The sequence below is a fragment of the Falco cherrug genome, chromosome 1, assembly GCF_023634085.1.
Source record: "Falco cherrug isolate bFalChe1 chromosome 1, bFalChe1.pri, whole genome shotgun sequence".
NCBI classification, from domain to species: Eukaryota; Metazoa; Chordata; class Aves; order Falconiformes; family Falconidae; genus Falco; species Falco cherrug.
Genome location: NC_073697.1, coordinates 68,179,512 through 68,199,916, shown reverse-complemented (window position 1 = coordinate 68,199,916; position 20,405 = coordinate 68,179,512). Strand labels below are relative to the sequence as shown.

Sequence of the window (20,405 nt, the reverse complement as noted above, 5' to 3'; positions counted from 1 at the left end):
ACACGGGAGGCTCACCAACACTTTCTGTTCAGAGAATATAAAGTGTATGTTCTGTACAAAGACTAAAAAGCCTTGCCTCATCTCGCCTCACTCCTCCTTGTCAAGGCCTTTCTGCCTAAATAGACAGTATACACATGCTCTTATGGAGTGTGCACTCCTACTAATACAGAAATAAAAGCCTTCCCTCACCTCACCCTGCCTCCCAGGGTGTATACAGAATTACAGTTGTTGCTTCACCTCACCTCACCTTGTGAGGCCTTTTCCGCCGTGCAGAGCACTCACATTACCTCTATGTGTTCTTAATCTATTACCTGTCTATAGAGACAGAAAAGCCTCAGCCGGGCAGAACGATGGCAGGGGTTTGTACGGTATGTCTGTGCGTCGTGGCAGGGGCGGTGAAGCTTCCCCTTCCCCGGGCCTGTCCACCCGCACCCTCAGGGTTGCAGGCGGGGCAGGCGGCCCCCACCACCCGCAGGCCAAGCGGGCCGGGCCGGGCCTCTCAGCCGCACAGGCCGCGCCCCGCAGGGAGCGGGGCAGGTCAGGCTGCAGCACCCACCCCCGCAGGGACCGAAGCCCGGCACGGCGGCGGCGGGAGGGGCGCCCGGCCTACCTCACGCCGGGCAGGGCGGTGCCGCGGAGGCGCCGCCAGGGGGCGCTGCGGGCGGCGGCGTTAACGGCCGCAGGGCCGCGGTGGCGGGAGCGGCGCTCGGGCCCGCCTGCGCGCTCCTGCCCTCTCCGCTCCCCAGGGGCGGCCGCGGCATCCCGGCCCGTCGGCGACTCTCTACGCCCGGCTGCGGCCGGGGCGGAGAAGCAGGAGGAAGAGGAGTGGGCCGGAGTGAGGAAGCGCAGCGAGAAGCCATGTCCGCGCCTGCCGGGCTGCCACCGCGGCCCGCCGGTGCAGCCGCCGCCGCCGTTTACCCGGGCGGGCCTGGTGCCTCCCGGGAGGCCGCGGCCCCTCCGAGCGGCGCGCCCGGCTACCAGAACGGTGAGGGGCGGGCGGCCTGGGCGCGGCCTAGCACTGGCGGTCGCGGCGGCGGGGAGAGACGGTTCGTGGGGCCATCTGCGCGGCTGCCCCGCGGGGGGCCCGGCGGGTTCCGCGGGCCGGGGGGGCCCTGCTCGCCTTCCCCTCCTCCTGGGGTGGCGGGAGGTGCGGGGCGCCGCGGCAGCCGCTGAGGGGGGCGGCGTGGGCGCCGGTCCGGCGGAGGGCCCCGCGGGCCGCGGCGGAGTCCTTTCTCTGCAGGGCGGCGGAGGCGCTGGGGAAAGGCCCGGCCCGGCGCGGCGTGCGGAGCTAACTCCCCCGGGGCGCGGGCTCTGTCAGCCCCGGCGGGGGGCACCCGCCTCCCTGCGCGCCGGTTGGGACCCGCTCGCTGCTGCGGCGCCCGCGTCGCGGCCTCCCGGGAGCGCTCCGGGTGCCGGGGCGCCTCCAGGCCTCGGCGCTGGCAGCCGTGCCCGAGCGCGGGCAGCGAACCACGTATTGCAGACGGGAGTGCTTACTTCGCAACTGTTCATGAACTTAACAGTAGTAGGTGGGTAGGCGTTCCCGCAACTGGTTCTTGGATTTTGAGTTGAATAAGCAAGATTGGACCGGTGAAATGTGGGCCACTGAAAAACGGTGGTAAAACGGTTCAGAGTCACAAAATACTGACTTGCTTTTCAGTTGAAGAGGTGCTGAGCCTTTAACAGTACGCGAATTAAAATAATTACCGTGCAGTTCCTCGTTTTTAAATTGGTGCGCTATAAAATTAGTTCTTTATTAATACACCTCGTTAACTTTAAAGAATGCCTGTATGGTCTTTGTCCCCACCTAATGATGGTTTGGTATCTAAATGGGGCCTCTTGCATAGAGTTTTGGCTTCTGCTGTGAAGCTGTTTTTTGTAGTCGAGCTGTTTTGTGCACAGGTGTGTTTTCTGTACAGATCAGTACGCAGGCTAACAACCTACAATATTTTTTACTCATGAATATTTCTTGTGTCCAAAGTGGTAGTTAAGCACTTACGTGTCTATAAAGTAGGTTGAGTCAGTTTGCAGATAATGCAAAAGTCACTGAAGTGTAAGAAAACAAAAGTAATTAAATGGTAGATTTTAGGGAGATACTAATGCCTTAGATGTGTCCAAACTTTGACAAAACTCAGCATTACAATATTAAAGTTACTCAAAAAATGCCAGCTTACGTGGCTTTTAATAAAAACACATGTCATCAGGACACAGCTACTACTGCATCAATAACCTGCAAATATCATAGAAAGAGAAACTGACACATGTTCTTTTCGTGTTTTTAACAGAATGAAACTGTAAAGAGCCATCATTACAGTTTGTTTCTTTAATTAACTCTATGTTTTTGCTAATATCCTCAAAAATAGCTTGTTTAAAACCTTGTAGTAGACCACTTAATTTCTTCAGAAGTTTTTCCTCAGTTCTGGGAAATTTGTACACTGTTCAGTAATAGTCTTGAATTTTTGTTGTATAACTTGCAGACTACTCAAGTTAACTTTGGCTTCTGTGTTCCTTAAGATATCTTACAGTAATGTGTATTTGATCATTTGCAGGCAAGAACTCTGAATTTGTCATTTTGTGTCATTTAGCAATAGCATTACAGAATTTTTAGATTAGTGTATCTGTCTTCTTTTAGTACTAATCTTCTGGAGTTATAACACAGGATTTGAGTCTTTTTTAAATTGTGATAGGAGGGGGAGAAGAGGGGGAATAGTAACAGGAAAAAAACTACTGGAAATTTCCATTCTCTGATAGAAACTAAATTTCACAAAGATTGACATCACTTTTGAAATTTCATTTTACGTCGGTACAGTGGAGTGTAAGTGTAAGATACTTAAGTGAATACAGCTATTTCTGTATTGGCTGAAAGAAAACACTAGTGCATCCTTTCAGATGTTTAGAGTGCTCTATGTTTTAATTTCATAAACCATGGATTTTTCAGGTAAAACCTTGAAGTTCCAGGGATCAGATAAAAGAGAGACTGTTTTTTTTGCAGAAAGCAAGCAACCTGTTGCACATACAGGATATTAAAAAGGATGTTCAGCTTTGTTTTTTAATAAGTTTTGCTTGCTCCAATGACTAAGTCCATTTGAGACCCATGAAAACTTCAGTTTTATTATAACATAGGTTTTTAAAAAATTCTGTTTGTGTTTGGGGTTTTTTCCCATTTCTGTTACGGTGGTCTTAGTTTGATCCTGTACTCAAATAATGTGTTAAAAAAAAAAAAGCGCCTTTGAGGGGGTGTTCATGAGTTTGGGACTTTGAAATGTAGTTCTTCTGAATACAGTCTTGCAAGTTTGAGAAGCTTTTATTGTAGTAGTCTTACAGGTGACTTTGTATGTAAGTGGAAAGTGACCAGTTTTCTGACTTCAGCATAATAAAATGTTGCTTGTTAAATCACTACTAAAAGATGGTGTATTTTTCAGTAGCATGGAGGATTTCAGTGCTAACAATTTAAAGTATTGAAATGTAACACTGAGAAGCTAATTATACTGAATCCTCATGGTTCTTCAGAAGATTTGTCTAGTGGTGTCTACAAATGGTTTGTGAGTTTACCATTGTTATCTCTACTAGCATTTTGGGACCGTAATTTTCATTGTGGCGTTATTTAGCTCCGTTTTCCATCCCTGCTCGGATTTTGGGTCTTCTGGATAGTTTCATTAAATGTGATAAAGAGGTAGAGATCTGAAAGATACGAAATTCCTGAATATTTTGCGAAATGGGAAGCTGGGTGAACGAAGGAGCCAGACATTAATTGCATGACTGAGCTGTTGTGAGAGCTCAGCAGTGGCTTGATGTGCTGGCTTGTTTGCTGGCAGTTAACGAGGCACAGTAATGCTGCTCTCTGTCCATCCCATAAGGGACATGTGCGGGAGCTGTGGTGAGTCTCTGGAGGTCAGTAAAGGGATGTTAAAAGTTAAAGAAGACGTAACATGTTTTTGGCTGGAAAGGAAGTTGATGTTGTAGTTTATGTACATAGACTACATGTGGGCAGGGTATATTGCAGATGGCTAAATTATTCAGGTGAGAGAATGCATGGACATAAAACCCAAAGAAACATGAAACTAGCAAGCAAAGCTTTACTAATTCATGTAGTGCTATAGCCACAGCAGTGGGTTTGGTTTTTTTAGTGGTTGCTTTTTCCCCCCCTTAAAAAGTGATAAGGCTTTGGGGGTTTGCCTGTTAATGTTTGTATAGTAATACATTATAAAGCATTAATTTGTCTGTAGAAGGAGAGGTTCACTGCTTTCATTACAGAGGTGGTGTTTTAGCAGTACACCTGTGTGCAGCCAAGGTTTTCAGCTCCTCCCATGGAGGTTTGGGGGTTTTTTTTGAGCTATTTGTCAAGTGGTTTGAGAGGAAGGTGGAGCACTTGAGACATTGGGACAGATTGTGCAATTAACCAGATATCAAAATGACACTGAAGATGTACCCAGATTTCCAGTATTGAAAACAGTCCAATTATCTAGTCATCATTAGTAGCTTCAGCTACTAATTGCAGTAAAATTACTTTCTACTCACATTCTTTATAACCAAATGGACAAAACCCTCACTTCAGATAATGGGAATAATCTTTCATCTGTAATTGTAAAACTTGTTTTAAAAAAACAGGAGTTTGAAATAAAAAATACAATTTTTAAAATGTCAGATGTGTCTGTCTTAGTGAGGTTTTAATGGGTTTATAGTTTTGTGTGCTCATGTGTAGTTTTAAACTTACAGATGTTTCTACTTAAAGATGTTGATAAAGGTGACTCTGGCATCCTGTGATGTAGAGACTGATATCTTGTATTGGTAATTTAATCTGCCTTTATTTGTGGTGTGTGCTTTTCAAACCAAAGCTGGATACTACATTAGATGGTTTGACATGCAACCTTTTGAGTTAGGTGCTCCTAAACCAGTTACTAAATTACACCTGCTCAGTTAGTTTATTCCACATATTTTAGTAGAACAAATGTGCAGACTCTTCAGAGGAAGCATCTTTTCTTGCCATCTTAAGTGGCGTAACTGCTTAAAGCAATAAGCCTTGACAGATATAGGTTTTTGGTGTATTTTTTGAGTTTGCTCTTTCAGATTTCAAAAAAGTGAGTTGAAAGTCTGCCACAGTTCACGTAGCTGCTAATGACTTGCTAACTCAAAATCATTTTCCTTTAAAGGAGAATAAACTACAGAGCTCTATGAAGCAGCTCCCACTTTTTCAAGAAAATGGTGAATCAGCAGCATAGCTACATTCGGAGTCTTGAGGAGAGTATATATATTTTTTAAGCTTCCTTATGCTTTCTCCCAAAGTGCCTTTCTGTCTTTTGACCCAGCAGTCCAAGTTACTGTTGTTTATTTTTTAGTTTCTTCCTCTTCTGCTCAGCTTTCTGGGTTGTCAATTATAAAAATATGTTTTTAATTTTATCAGAAAGCAATTTTAGACAGTATGTTCATTGCAAAGCAGTTTTAATAATGAATTCGTTAACAGAATCCCATAAGCAAGTTAATCATAGACTATCTGGGTGTTATTTGGAGAGCAATGACTTTTCAGAATTTGAAGACAAGAAAAGGGATACATGAATTTTATAATCATTGTAAGTATAAGGGGGAAATGAAAAATTAATTATTATAGCAGTTGCTGTTTAGTTTGCAAGTGGCCCAGTGCTGTGCATTTGTATTTGCCAAGGGCTGGGAATAACACCATAGTCATTGAGCATGACCTAAGCAGTAGGGTGTGGTAATTTTAAGAAAGGAGGTTATCTAAGGAAATGCATTTTTCATTCTCTAGAAAACAAAAAATAGGGTTTGGGAAAAGAACTTGAGGAAGAACTTTCAGATTTACCATTGATCAGTTGGCAGTGAAAAAAAACAGCCTGGACATAGTTAACATTCAGCAAACAACTACTCAACTGGCCCTTGATGGACCTGTATGTAATTAACCTCTAGTGTTACAGAGCCAGTTTTGGTGACAGCAGAGGTCAAGTTCTCAGATATCAACATCTCTTAAAATTGATGTAAGTTTCAGGCACTAAACAGAAATGAAGTGCCTTGTAAGATACTCAATAGTTTCATAAAAATGTTTGTTTTCATAAAAGCATAACACAAAACACAGAAGACAAAAATAGCTGCCCTGTGGCACTTTATCTTGGTCACTGTATGGAGGATTTGTGAAGAATACCTACATTTTTGTATATTGACATATTGGTTTGACTACAGCTTTTCATTTTCCGTAGGCATATTCAGACACTCAGAAGCATCAATTTGGTGCTTACCATTGCTCACTATTTGTTTAAATATTAACCTCTTAAAAATACTCAAAGTACAACAAATGTGAGGCATACAGTCCTGGCATGGAGACCTCTTTTGATAATGGAAACAATGAATTTTTCTATTACTTCTGTGTATATTTGCAAATTGCTTCAAATATTGTATTTTGTGTGTGTAATGCTTGGTTTATTCTCTTTCTGCTGATGGACAGCGACCTCAAAAATAGTGACAGAAAACAAGAAGCAGCCAGTTGTTTGTTAGAGTAAGTACAGAGTCCATTGGCACTACTAGCAGATACACCTTTAATACATGTGACATTTTCTCTTCATTTCAGGTCCTGTGCAGAATTGGATGCAGTTTCCCTCTGGCTATGGCTCACATCCTCCCAACTACAGTGCACCCTCAGGACACTATTCCCAAGTGCCCAATAAAGCTGCTGCTTCACATCTGGATAATCAGTACAGAGCCAGTTACTACCGTACTTACTATTCATCACCAGCACAAAATGTGATGACACCTTCTGTGGGTACCAGTGTGTTGAATACACAGGAATCACAGCAGTTGTACAACAAAACTCCTCATACAGTGGGGTCAGCTGAAGGACCTGTTCAAGGAGCAATATCATCTGCATCCTACTTGCATACGAGTGCTCAGCAGTCATACTCAGCATTTGGTAATCACTACAGCACTTCTGTCAGTTCTTCAGTTGCATCTCAGGGATTTCCCCTTAATTCTGATCACTACGCCATGCCTGTGGTTTCCAGTGCCGTGTATCCTAATGTTTCCTATCCTCCTGCGGCTCCTGGCAGTGTGTATGGGCAGGCATTTACCTCTCAGAGTCTACCTGTCGTTGGACAAGTGAAAGAGACAAACAAGTTTTCTAGCCAGAGTACATCAGTACCTCATTCACTTCAACAGCATGTTCCTGTGGGATATAACACAACATTATCAACTACTTCATCTGCTCAGTCTGTTCAAGACAACCTCTGCAGCAATCTCACTAGATCGGTTGCTAAAGTAAACAACCAAATAAACACAGGTATGGTAGTATTTGAAGGATAGTGAACTTCCAGATGCGTCTGGGAAACATCAGAAATCATGTGCTTTTGTTGGCTTGTACTTGTTCACTACGTGACATTGTATGTTGTAATTTTGAATTTGGTCCTTGCTCCTTTTTGAGGTTTTTCTCATTGGTTACCAAGTCCTCACAATAGCAGCAAATGGTATCACTGACATGTTTCTCTTTGAGAGATACAGAAAAAGACACTATTTGGGGGGTGGTTTGAGTTTATTGGGTTTTTTTTTTAATGTGAGTGGCCTTGGAAGGGATTTTTTTTTCATGCAGGTTTGAAGGAATGTGTAATTTCTGAAATGCCTGTTAATCACAAAGATACTTTTTTCCTTTCTTGGCTAGAGGATTTTTTTAAGTCAAGATCTAAGTTGATTCTTTAAATTTTACCTAAGTGAACATGCATGCACTCTTCAGAAAGTTCAGAAAAAGTGGAACCTGGCATGAGTTTGGAGGAAATTGTGGTTTTGTTTAATATTTTTTATAAGCATTTGAATGAGAGCAGGTTCAGTGGTTTTAACTGATTTTTATAGCAACAACTTGATGTTTAGTATGGATGTAGCTGTAGAGACTGAAGTTGTGAAGGTGCCAGTTGAGGGCAAGTATGCTTAGTCCTTGCTGGTAGTTGCAGCTTCTGGTTCATGGGAAAACTGAGTAAAAGCTTATAGGGTAGGCAGTACTTGTTAAGAATGAAAGAGGTTAGAGATGTGGGAGTGCTTCCACATTGAAACATCTTGCTGTCCCTCTGAGAGAGCAATAGTCCGTACAGAAAAATTCTAATTTTCTTTCTATAATGGTAATTTTCTAACTTCATGCAGTTTTGACTTGTAAGCTGTGCAAGACTAATGGTTTTCTCTTCTGCTGAGAGAGAGATTAGAGAATTACATAATGTTTCCTTTTTTATGCCAGATATTTCAGATTATAGTTTAGCATTGGAATTGTTTTAGGAGTCCTTGTAGCCGAGGTTTTGTAAGACTAATGATTTACTGATGATAAAGCTTTGTCTGGGAAAAAATGCTACGCCTAAATCAAGCTCATGCAATCCATACCAAGGTTGAAATTGGTTTCAGTACTGCTTTTTCTCCCCTTAAGAGTAGGATGTAGAGTGTCATCATTCAGCTCAGTTTTAGTACTTTGAATATTAGTAGATTTGAATTCTGTTTATAAGGTGCTCAGTGAGATTTTTCTGTAATATTTCAAAACCATGAAGCAAAACACTATTTAAAAAAGAAAAAGTAGGGGAGCTCTTTAAAAAGCTTTTGAAGTTAATGGCATTTCATTGTTGAGCATAAAAATGAATTCTTTCAAGGACTAAAGGTTTAAAATTCTGGCCAAAAAAATTGATTCTGCTGAGTGCAGACTCTACAGCTGAACTTGACAGAATGCAGGTATCATTCCAGAATAGTAAGATTCACAGTAGTGTGAAAATAACTCATTGTTTGTTCAGACTGTTAGTGTTTTATTTACAGACGTTTTAATTTAAATGCCTGTTAATTTTACTTCTTTGGAGGTGTCTTGAAATCTATGATTTGTGCATTATGGTAGTTTTTTTTAAGGAAAAGCTGTTTTAAAGGTAAAACGGTGGAGCTGACCAAACCATGAAGAGCAATATGAGGATAGTCTTATTTCTAAACCATTCAGTGGTGGTCTTGAGGGAGTGATCGAGTTAATACATGTCCTCAAGAAAAAGTAATAAAGTTGTAATATCACATTTGAATTTCAAAGAGCTCTTGACAGAACTGGCTGTGGTAGTGGTGTGTAACAGGTGTATACTTTGCAGTTACAAAAATAATCACTGATCCACTGTTTCTGTTAGACTTGATTAATATTGCAGTACTTGGTTTGTTTGCCAGACTGTAGGCATAACTACTTAAACCGCATTCAGATTCTTTCTGAGCTTGTAAAGCTGCGGAAATAAGCACCCCCGTGCTTCATTGCACAGTGGACTGGATTGTGGAACTGATTTATCTGGAGATGTAACTTTTTTTCTCTTTCATCTGAATCCTGGTTCAACCTCAGCACACAAATACATGATTTTGTATTTACTGACGGGGAAAGAGCAAATAAAGATAGCAACCAGTAGCTAGGCTGAAGGAGAAGCTGGGCTGTTTTATTACAAAATTCTGAAGACATACCATTTTTTAAGTCTGGGGCTAAACAGACTGTCTCCAACAATATCAGACATTTTTTTTTTCTTTTTTTTTTTTAGGCTAGAACTCAACATCTTTGGCTAAGATTATTTAAAATTAGATTACTACAACACCTGGCTAATAAAATAATAATATATGTAATTAAAAATATATTATAAATATACAATGAGTATAACTAATAAAATAATAATAGATTGTTTGGTCCTGGCATAATTTATTAACTTTTTGGGACACTGATACGCTTTCTGAATTTCCCAGTGCAGTCTTACTGCAAATTTACTGAAAATTGTTTACCAGTTGTTTCATGTCCTTGGAAAGTTTCTGAGTACAACACAAAAGGAATTTAAGGAAATGAGTGATTTATAAGAAGGAATTTTTCTGAATATTTCATCCTCTCTGCTGTTCTGCAGGAAGGAAAAAATGATTGAAAACAGTTGCAGTTTGTTCTGTGTAGAGATTTTTTGCAAAATTGCTTGGAAAATTTTAAGATACACTGAAATTCCTAAGCGTGTTTTCTGGGACTGTTCATGTAAAGAAATTTTGATACAGTATCCTACTATTAGTCATTGTGCTAGTAAGACAGTTTGCAGTCATTGCTGCTGTGCTGTGAAAGAAGACCCCTTACAATCCTTAAAATATAAATAAGCAAATCTTAAAAAGACTGTCACGATGCTGTTGTATTGTATTTTCCAGCAGCAGTTTTGTGCAGTCAGTGAACACTGAAAGCTCTCTGATGAAAAACAAACATTCTTTATGTGAAAGAATGACATTTTTTTAATAAAATCTGTATGTTTAAACAGGACTTGCTCAGGAAACTTAGGCTGGCCTAAGCCTTTCAGAAGTTTGGTGATGTATGAATTGTTTTCTGCTTGAACCAGAAGAGTTCTAAGCATTGGAGTTACAAATTGATTTCTTTAAAAATCCAATTGTGTAGGCCTTGGAAAGCCCCCAAAATTTTGCATCTATTATGATCAAACTCCTGAGCTGCTGTACGTCTCGTACTAAGGACTTAGAACTGCAACACAACCTTTTTCTAAAAGTTTGGCAGCCACTGTCTGAAATCACTGAAGTATTTTCAGTGAAGCTTGCTGAGATTTCACTAGAAAAAGAAAAATTTATTTTAAGAGGAATCTGTTTCTGGAAGTTGACTTGTGTTGATGAATAGCAGCCAGTGAGATTGATTTTGTTTGCTTTAGGAAGTATAAACAAAGTATAAATAAATAAAGGAATATTTGATATTTTTCTGCTTGCTGGTTTAAACTACTTTCATCTAGCAAAAATGCCATCTTCTAGTTTTAAATTCTGTATTTCATTGGAACAGTGTTGGTATAAACCTGTGCAGAAATGGTGTTGTGCTGTGTAAATAACTCACTTGTTATTATTTAGGCTTTTTGTCTTTCTAGGTCAACGGCTTTCCTTAATGTTTTTTCTAGGTTATTTCAGCTGAAACTGGTGCACTCTGATTTTTCTTGGTGCTTTCCAGTCAGTGTGGGTATCAGCAAGGATGCCCAAATTTTACTGGACTTATCCCTGAGGAGAGGGAGATAGAGAACTCCTGTTGCAGGTAGATGGTATGGGTTTCGTTGCTTCCTGGATCTTGTCTACTGTCCTGTAATTGTAGGCAGCCTGCTTGAGCAGGAGACGCTTTAATTTCTTTATCTCATGCACATACTTCCCCTTATGTCAGATCTATCTAAAGTCCTTGCTGCCCCAGTTCCATAGGAATGTAGGCTCTAATCCTGTAAATCTGCTAATATAGGTGTGGCTGGAAACAGGGGAGGGACTGCAGACAAGATACAGGAAGTTGGGGAGATAAGATGTTGAAGAGGAAGCTGCAGAGAGGTGGTAAACCTCTCGGCAGAAACTACATGTTGTGATGGGGGGGCAAGGGGGCAGGAGGACAGGAAATCAAGACTGTAGCTGTAGCAACTCAAAAGGGGTGGTTCTTGAACTCTCCTGAAAATCTGTGAAGGTACTGTGGTGATACACTTCTTAACAGCTTCCTGTAGGTCTCAAGTTGGAAATAAAAAAACCTGTAAGTGATAGTGTATAGGAAAAATTAATGAATCACACTGCCTCATTTGCACAGCTCTGTGGATTCTTTCTGTAACATACCTTTTAGCTTAGGTCTTTATTAGTACATGGTTTTTGTAACCAAGTGGTGTACCTGGTCATTTTTAGTGCAAAAGGCATTCATGGTTGAAAGGCATGAGGGAAAACTTCAGTGCACATTAAATGTGAGAGGAGTGGGAGGTAAAAACCAGAAAATACTGTGTCATTGAGTTTGGGTTGTGTAATTTACTGCAGCCTGACAAAGCTGCTGGCTTCTCGTGGTATCTGTTGGTGGGAACGTTGTATGGCCTGATTGGGTTTGTCCTGGATAAGCTGATGGGGAACTTGTACTCTAAACTCGTGTTCAGTCCAGCTGTGTCTTGAGCTGAAATAGAGCTGAAATACACCATCCTAAATTCATCAGTACTTACATGACAGGGTACCATCCTCTTATTGGCCAGAGATAAAAAAAAAAAAAGATGGTATAATTACCACAACCATAGATTGTCTCATGTGATGACAGTTACTAACTCTGTAGTTTTTAAATCAACTTTGTCCAAATGTTTCCTTTGATCTTGGTTACTTACAGCTTTTGAAAACTTTCCATACTCACCAAATAGTTTAACATGAAGTTTTGCCAGTTGGATTTTTGTATTAAATATGGGGGGGTTATGTTATTTACTAGTTTTGTTATGTTTTTCTTCAGAGTCTAAAAATGTTTTCTTACAATACATGTAAAGGATCCATGTAATTTTGTAGGGTATTTTAGATTATTTTTGTTTGGGAATACACAGTAGTACTTGGCAGGAAGGTATTTAATCTTCAGCTAATCTGACCTTAAATTGGTTTTGGCTTTGAACATGTGACACTGTGACATTATAGCATTTAGCATGCTCTACAGCAGTACTTGGTGCTGTAAGCATTGCTGTATTGACTTGAAGTGTGGAAAATACCATAACCCCATAAACAACTCTGCTACAAAACCTGGGTAAGCACGCTAATGTAACAAAGAACTTGCCTTGTTGTCTTGCATACCTTGCTTGAGGAAGCTTTTTAGCTACCCTAGCAAGATTTCTGCTGACAGGTGCTGATACTTCTGTGGGGAGTCTACAAGACATAATGTGTAGAACCAGAGGTTATAGCAAGTGCATTTCAATAGAAAGTACTGTGTATGTGTACTTTGGAGAAATAAAAATTTTGGTAACACGTGAAAAAGCCATATGTATGCTCAACATTATATTTGAAAACTGCATAATAAAAAGTTCCATGAAGGTGGTGACAATGTATACTGTCAATTTTGATGGTAAACTAGAAAAACAGAAGGATCATTTTAAGCCACCTTTTCTTCTTTTCCCCTTCTAAAGGAAGCCTCAGCTTCCCCCTAAAGTCCTTCAGATATCAGCTCCATTATTTAAATAAAAGTCAGGGACTGGATAAACTGCACTGCTATAAAACAAAGTTAATATTACATGTGCATCCTTTAATGAATTCTGTAGCTTAAATGAGTGCTCTACAAACAGTAAATTTTGTTCTTCTTATTTTCTATGTGTTTACTGACTAATATTGGTCAAACTATTTCTATTATTTTTAACAGCTTGCTCTGTTAGGTTTTTTTTAGAAAGAATCCTAGCACAATGACGATTTATAAATTGAAAAATGTGTAAATTTTTCTATTTATAAACACAGACCAACCCTCTTAAAGCTAACTTAATTGAGGTTTTATTGTCCTTCTCTGTGGACTGGGTTAAATCTCTCAAAGCACTAATCTAACTTTTTAAAGAAGATCATATCTATTCCAGATGTTTAAAACACATCAGAAGTTCTGTGGAATACGCAGGATTGATTGAAACAAGTTGCTTGGAATGTGGGTCTCACAACAGAGTACCAAAATTGCAAATTGCCAGCCCTGTGAGGGAGGCAGAATACTGGTTTGCTACACAGCTGACTCTCGGGTTTCCTGTGTGTAGGAGGAATATTGAGAGGGAGCTATCCCACATGGACTGTTCCTCTTAACTGGGAAGAGGAACCTGTGAAAGTATGGATGTGCAGGGATGGATCAAAAATAGATCAGTTTAGCTTCTGCTTGATCTTAACTTTACTACATCATGCTTTCCATTTTGTTGTTAGTTGTCAGAGCAATTTGTTCATTTTAATGGAGTTTTAATATTATAGGTGTTTTTTTATAAAAATCTTCCAACTTTTCCATGTATACTTGTTTGAAGACATGTCTCTGAAGTACTGTATTGTTTTTGTAGCTATTGTGAAAACAAATGTGATTGCTTGCATTGTGTAATTGTGTGTGCAAATACAAAGTGTTCCTGCTTTCTGCTTTTGTTTTTAGGTGGCATTGATTCTTCACAGCCTGTGCACTCTGAGAGCCAGAGTGTTTCATTTACCAAGCCTGGGGCTGGAACATCTGCTTCCTCTGCTGTGATCTCCTCAGTAAGGACACCTGCTCCAAGCCTTTCTTCACAGCCGCGATCTTCACCCTCTGTTCCACAGTCACCAGAGCTGGCCCTTCAGGAAGGTACTAAAAGAGAATGGGATGAAGTTACAATACAGGCTTCTGCCCTGTTCCACATGCGTACATGAATGCTGGAAGCTTTATTGCTGTTGCGTTTGTCTGACTAAAGACTGTCTCTTGCATCTCATCAGGCTCCCTTAGCATTCTTGTTTTATACCACCTGGTTCTAGCTTCTCTTAGCTCTTCTGTTTGATTTCCTTTGGCCATATGTCATCTTTTGCTTGTTTGTTTTGTTAGCAGTCTTACATGTCTGTTCCTCAAAAAGCCCTTCTTCCTAGTTCCCTTTAGTCTTCTAAAAAGCTGCTCATTTTTAATATCTTGGAAGGACGACTGTTGTGGTTTAATCTGGCAGGCAGCTAAATGCCACACAGCTGCTCGCTCACTATTGTGATCGGTCTGTATTGAAAAGTCAGGTGTAAATGAAACTTGCACTGGGAAACAGAGCAAGTTTGAGTATTAAATTCAAACTGATAGAATTGTTTTCTTACTCCCTAGCTGTAAGCTCCTGTGGAAAGCTGCTACAAGAGTCCTTGTGGGAGAACAGAGGCGTTCTTCTATAAGCTCCTTCTTTATTCTGATGTTGGTAGCCTCCTGACAAAGAATCAGTGGGTCTTGAGCCTTCTTTGGCCATGCTAATTCTACCCTGATGTTTTGACCTGCCTCTTGACTGTTAAATGTTGCTGTATCTAGTATTCCAAATGTAATTTACTGCATTGATTATTTTTTTTGACTGTGTTTTCTCTTGGTAATTTCAGAATTTAAAATTCTTACAGAGAAAGAACTCAGTGCGTGAGGTGGAAGTAGGTGTTAATTTTGTCCAGAAAATGTGACATGTTTGGTGTTCAAAATAATTGTAGAAAGCATGGGTTATGACTGTCACAGCATGTCTTTTTGTTCTTAAATTCCAAAATCCTCTGACATAAATGTCTAAATTTCCCCTTTTTCTCCATTTTGTCCTTTTTCTGGTGAAGTGGAAAATATAAAGAAGTAACTTGTTTGTGAATCAACTCTGTAGATCTTACAGGCAAAAAGATAATTCTTCATTGCTATAAATGCTATAAACCATGCTATGCATGGTCTACCATTTTAAGGAAAATGATAAATCAGTTTATGAAACTGTGCTTGGTTCTTGCACAGTTTTATAGTTGACTTTGGTACTGGTTAGAATTTGTACTGTAGATGTGCTTGCTAGAAAGAAACCTATTGCTTCATCTGACAAAGAAATTGCATAACCGTGTTTCTAATGAGAAAAAGGATTTTAGCTGTTGAACTGTGCTTGCCTTGATATGCAATATATATGTTCTTGCAGTGATTCCTGTATAATGTGTGAACATTTGGTGCATTAAATAGAAACCACTGCAGTTGCTGCTGAACTCTTCTCTAAATTCAAATACTTCCATATAAGTGAACATTAATGCAATACGTAGCTGAATGAGCACACTTTAAAACCAGCAATATACCTATGTCAGGAATATAAAGATGTTAGGAGTTTGCATTGATTTAGTTGTATTTATGTTGATATAATCAATAATAAATCCATGTACATGTCATCACAATTTCTATGTTTAGATGGTATTTTTATGAGCATTAGAAGACTTGAAATTCTTCATGTAGTTTCATTTGAGTCTGAAATACATAATGTATGCTTGCAATAACTTTTTATCACCAACTAAGTGTGATAAATTTATTTGTAGAAATTAACCTACTGAAAAAATAGAATACATCTACTGAATATTTGTCTGAGTTGTTAGAATTCAAAGTGTGTTTCCCATATAGAGATCAAATGCCCTTATTTTCTTATTATAGAGTAGCGTTGTCTACGTGAAAGCATTCTGGAAAACCAGTTTGACTTAATTTTTAAGTGGATTTCATTGTTTTAAGCTCCTGTATGGGCATTCCTGTACAGAATTAAAATACTATAATTGTTTACTGGGCTAAGTTCTAACAGGACAAAAAAACTTAGTGTATTAAAGCCTATTTAATCTTACATAGACATCTATACAAAATTAATGCAGATAAAAATAATTTACTTGAAAATGGCATCCTAGAGATGAACTTTGAGAATGTGTGTCCTGTCTGAATGTTACTTGTGGACTCCCTTAGGTTTTATGTCGATGAGAGGAACTGATGGGTAAATGAAAATAACTTAAAGCAAAGAGCTTAAGAATTGAGAAAAGGAGGGTTCGTTTTGTGAGAACTGCTATTTGTAGTATTAAGATCTTAATGCTGTAGAAAATTTGTTGAAAATATGAGGGTTATGGATAGAGAGCCAGTTGAAGAACTTCAGAATGTTTCTGCATGTGGTTAATTTTCATTTTTTGGTGGGGCCTCCATTATGAAACTTAAGCCACATAAAATGTATGCTTTACGTTTTAAAGTCTTTCATGGTATGGGTAGTTGTACTTAAAATACCTAAATAGTTGGTTTATTTCATAGGCAAATGAGTTCTTAACTTTTTGTGTCCTCCTGCCTACATTTCCAGATGTCTGTAACAGATAATTGGATAAAGCCTTAAAATGGGATATTATTACATCACAGGTATGCTGGTGGCAAGGGTTAGAAATTTCCAGTCCAAGAAGCCTGTGCTGATTTAAATTATGTGGTTGCATTTTAAGCCAGACCTATGAAGTAATCTCACTCAAAATAAAGAATAATTTCAAAACAGGCTTTTATGGTTTTAAGAGTGAGATATTTTAACATTATTATCAACTCTGTAAAAGATACTAAGCAGAACTGGGTTGTCACAACAGAAATCATGATTAGGCACATGGTGGCACTTGGAACTGTTGTCTTCAGCCACTCACTTCTGCCCATCAGTTGCTTTTTCCCCTATGCTAGGTATTGCTGGTCAGTGAACCAAAATAGGAGGCTTCTCCACCCAAGAATGACTTGGTAAACTAGGTTATTTTTCAGCCACATCAGTTCTCAGATATTTTGTAGCCCGACAGTTGTGCTAGCACAGCGCTGGAGTGGCCTAAAGGTAGGAATTTGTAGTACTGCTGTCAATGAAAATAAAAAACATCTATGCAAACTCATAAGGCTGGTAAGTCAATCCAGCCCTGCCTCCAGAGGATTCGTGGTGACATAGGTTATGATTCCTAAACTTCTGTGTCACTAATATATTTTTTAATCTCTGTATATTCTTTCTGAGTACATGTATCCTTTATGTATGTGACCAGTGACTGGAAAAGGGGGAGTTTTAGCAGAAGTTTGTTATTCTAAAGAACATTCCAAAGACTCCGAAGTAGTGTTAGTAGAATGACTAATTCAGTCTTTTTCTCTCATCTGCCCATACTTGGAATTTTTGCATTGGCATGCCCTTTCCCAGGTACATTTACTTTCTTTCTTCTTATCTGTGTTATTTGTTAGAGGTATTTATTAGAGGTTTGTCTTTGCGCACTCACACTGTGCCCATCTTCTTTTACTTTGGCTCTCAGTGTTACAGTGCATCTATTCTTGTCATCCTTTCCCCCCCCCTTCTACTTGCATGCTAATTATTTTGGGTTTTCTCCTTCCCAGTAACACAGTTGTTCTGTCTTACTCTTGGTAGCTCTCCTAGGCCTGAGAAAAGACGTAGTCTCCTTGGCTGTAGTCTGGTTTTGCACAGAGTGGTTTTCTTGTATCCTCCTTATCAAGTACATCCAGTAGCCTTCATAAAAGATGGGACTATGAATCCCTTGAGGTAGTCCTGTATTTTAGCAGTATAGAGAAACTGAGGCAATGCAATGTACCTCAGTTGCACTTGGGTTGATTTTTGCCGTTGTCATTGTGACTACCTGTATTGTGGAGAAACTTAATTGGAATTGTATGAGTATTAATGCACTAGATAAAGTGAAATAATGTCTGTCCTTGCACTAACCTCTGTATGAAAGTTCAGCTTCTCAATAATGTTGTGATACGGTTTTGCTCTGTTTTCTTTTTACTTCCACTATTTGAATAGATGCTCTTCACCTTGATTTCGTTGGTTTTTCTTAAGTGAAATTGAAGTGGTCCTCCTAGGTTCATTTGCTAACCCTTTTTTAAAAAGCCATGAAACTAACAGCATTTTTAGTCCTTAGTTAAATGTAACTACATCAATCTTTATTTTACTTGAAGTTGTGAATGGGGGCGATTATTGATTACCATGATAGTTTCAGATTACGTGTAACATAAAACACTATAGTGCTTTACAGTGTTAAATAAAGAGCACTACCCTGATGGTGCCATAGTGCTTCTACAGGGAAAAAAATTCCAAATTCTGAAGAGTTTTGAAGAATTAGGATATTTTCACACTAAGAAAAACAGTCATCAGATGCATTTACATAGGATGTTTCTGCCTGACTACAAGCATACTTAAAATCCTTGCTAACCCTGCCCCCGTGACAAGAGAAACTTAAGATTTCTTGGAGGAGCTGAAATTGCATCTATCATGAGTAACATAGGAAACTAATTATAAGCCATTGCTGCGTGCTTTACTCTATTTTAAAATTGTATATATATGTTTTGCTTTTGGGTATATTTGTTCACATATGTTTAGAATAGATTTTGTTAAAAAAAACCCACCTACTACTAAAAGAACCTCATAGATTACAGTTTGTATGTGGTAATAGTTGAGTTGTTACCAGACCTTAAAAGTGGACAGTGTATTTAGGTGCTTAAATATGGTCTATGAGACTGAATTTAGGCACTAATTTAAAAATAAGGCTAACCAAGTTTTCAGGTTTACTTAGCTTAAATTTCACGGACTGTGTTGCTGAGGTGTATGTTTGTACTTTGGCATGTTGCAGCAGCATTATATTTCCTTGATTTCTGACAGTGTTTGGAATTCTCATGTGAATTATTCCTTTGTTAAAAGGGGCAGGTGTGCCAAGCAGAACTTGAGTATTAATGTTTTCATAACGCAATTTGAATTTATCTAGGAAGGAGCTAATTTATTTCTATATATTAACTTATGAAAGTATTCTGGTGGATAAACTGATGTATTTTAAATACATATACAGGAAGTCTCTGTGTGTGTGTGTTTAACTTCCTGATATGCGTGTGCATACACACATATACAAAAAATTTCCTGCCAACTTCCGTGTGCTACTAATAACTTGCTAAACTAGCCCACTAAAACCTGCTTCTATTGTATTGCTTATATAGTTCATATATGAACTACAGTTCTGTAGTCCAGGGTTGTAGATTTAACTTTTTGCATGTTGGGATTTTCGCTAGAGTGGCTAATTTCTCTCACTTTTAATGCAATGATTTGTGACTTTCATTTCTCATCTTTCCTGTCTGTCTGACTCTTATGTTTGTGCTTTCCACTTCACAGGCATGCAGTATGGTGGATATGTTAATAATCAAGCTAGCTCTGCACCAGCTCCCTTGTCATCAAGTTCAGATGATGAGGAAGAGGATGAGGAGGATGAGGAAGCAGGTTGGCTTTAGCTTTACACCAGTATCTTGTTCTCTTCCTACTGAAGTTTTGTTCCGTATTTCCATCCTCTGAAACTTTTTTTCCTTTAAGACAAAAATGTCACTCTGACTCATCATGTACCAAGTTAACTATAAAGTTCCCAGCTGTTTTTAGTGTAGTAAACAAAAAGGAGTTCAGTAGTGGTCAGCAAACGGTCTTTTTTTTGTCATTTTAATATCAGATGGTTTATGTATCTAACAGAAATATTCACAACTTGCAAGACCCCCATATTTTTGAGTTTCAGTATGTTTTAAACTCTTAAGTGAAGATAACTAGCTCTAGAACTCAGACTGATGATTTCTTATGTTAAGCAGCTAGATACTGTTTGTATTTTTACATTAAACGATGTTTACCGTATTTCTCATGTTACATATAGGGAACTCTTACAATTAAGTTAGTAAAGTAAAATACTGAAAGATAGTAAGTTGCTTTTTAAGACAGTAAATTAATCTGTGCTGGTTTTTCTCTTTCCAAGGTGTATCTCTATGATTAGGCACATAGGTTCAGTTTTAACCTGTTTGCTTTGTATAGGAACTTAAAAAGTTTGTTTCCTTTTTTTTTTTTTTAAGAAGCAGTTTATCCTGATTGATTGAAATACTATATTCTTGGTTGCAAGGATTCTGCTTATATTGTCCAAATGGCCTGGGTTTGCAAGTTTGATGTTTCTCACTATCTTAGTTTCTTGGATGGTAGCCCTTTTCTTCTAACTTAAAGAAAAGTCTTTACAGTCTATATATGAGTGGTAAGAGCGTAAAAAGCTTTTTGAGATTAAACATTAGACTTCCAGCCTTGTTGATAGCTGGAAGTAATAGCACATATACCTTGTGCTGAAATACTACAGCTATTTGTGTGTGTTGGCTTTGAGTATTTACTTGGGATAACAAACGTTTGTAACTTTTCCTGTAGGCTTATAATTCATATTGCAGCTAGGCA

The 20,405-nt window shown here is 39.1% G+C and overlaps 1 protein-coding gene across 4 annotated transcripts in view; it reads left to right on the top strand.

The window, feature by feature from the left end:
* The first annotated feature begins 680 nt into the window (after positions 1-680).
* The window catches only part of SEC24B (SEC24 homolog B, COPII coat complex component), a 49,811-nt gene continuing 30,086 nt past the window's right edge, over positions 681-20,405 (top strand). Inside the window, exons 1-5 of one of the 4 annotated variants that reach the window (XM_055702396.1) lie at positions 859-985; positions 5,148-6,499; positions 6,572-7,276; positions 13,850-14,035; positions 19,329-19,433. In XM_055702396.1, the coding sequence (XP_055558371.1) occupies positions 6,589-7,276; positions 13,850-14,035; positions 19,329-19,433 (979 nt within the window). In that variant the 5' untranslated portion in view covers positions 859-985; positions 5,148-6,499; positions 6,572-6,588. Of the gene's footprint in view, positions 986-1,492; positions 1,527-5,147; positions 6,500-6,571; positions 7,277-13,849; positions 14,036-19,328; positions 19,434-20,405 lie in introns of those variants that run through there. The other 3 variants (XM_055702376.1, XM_014285627.3, XM_055702382.1) reach the window with 3 other exon arrangements.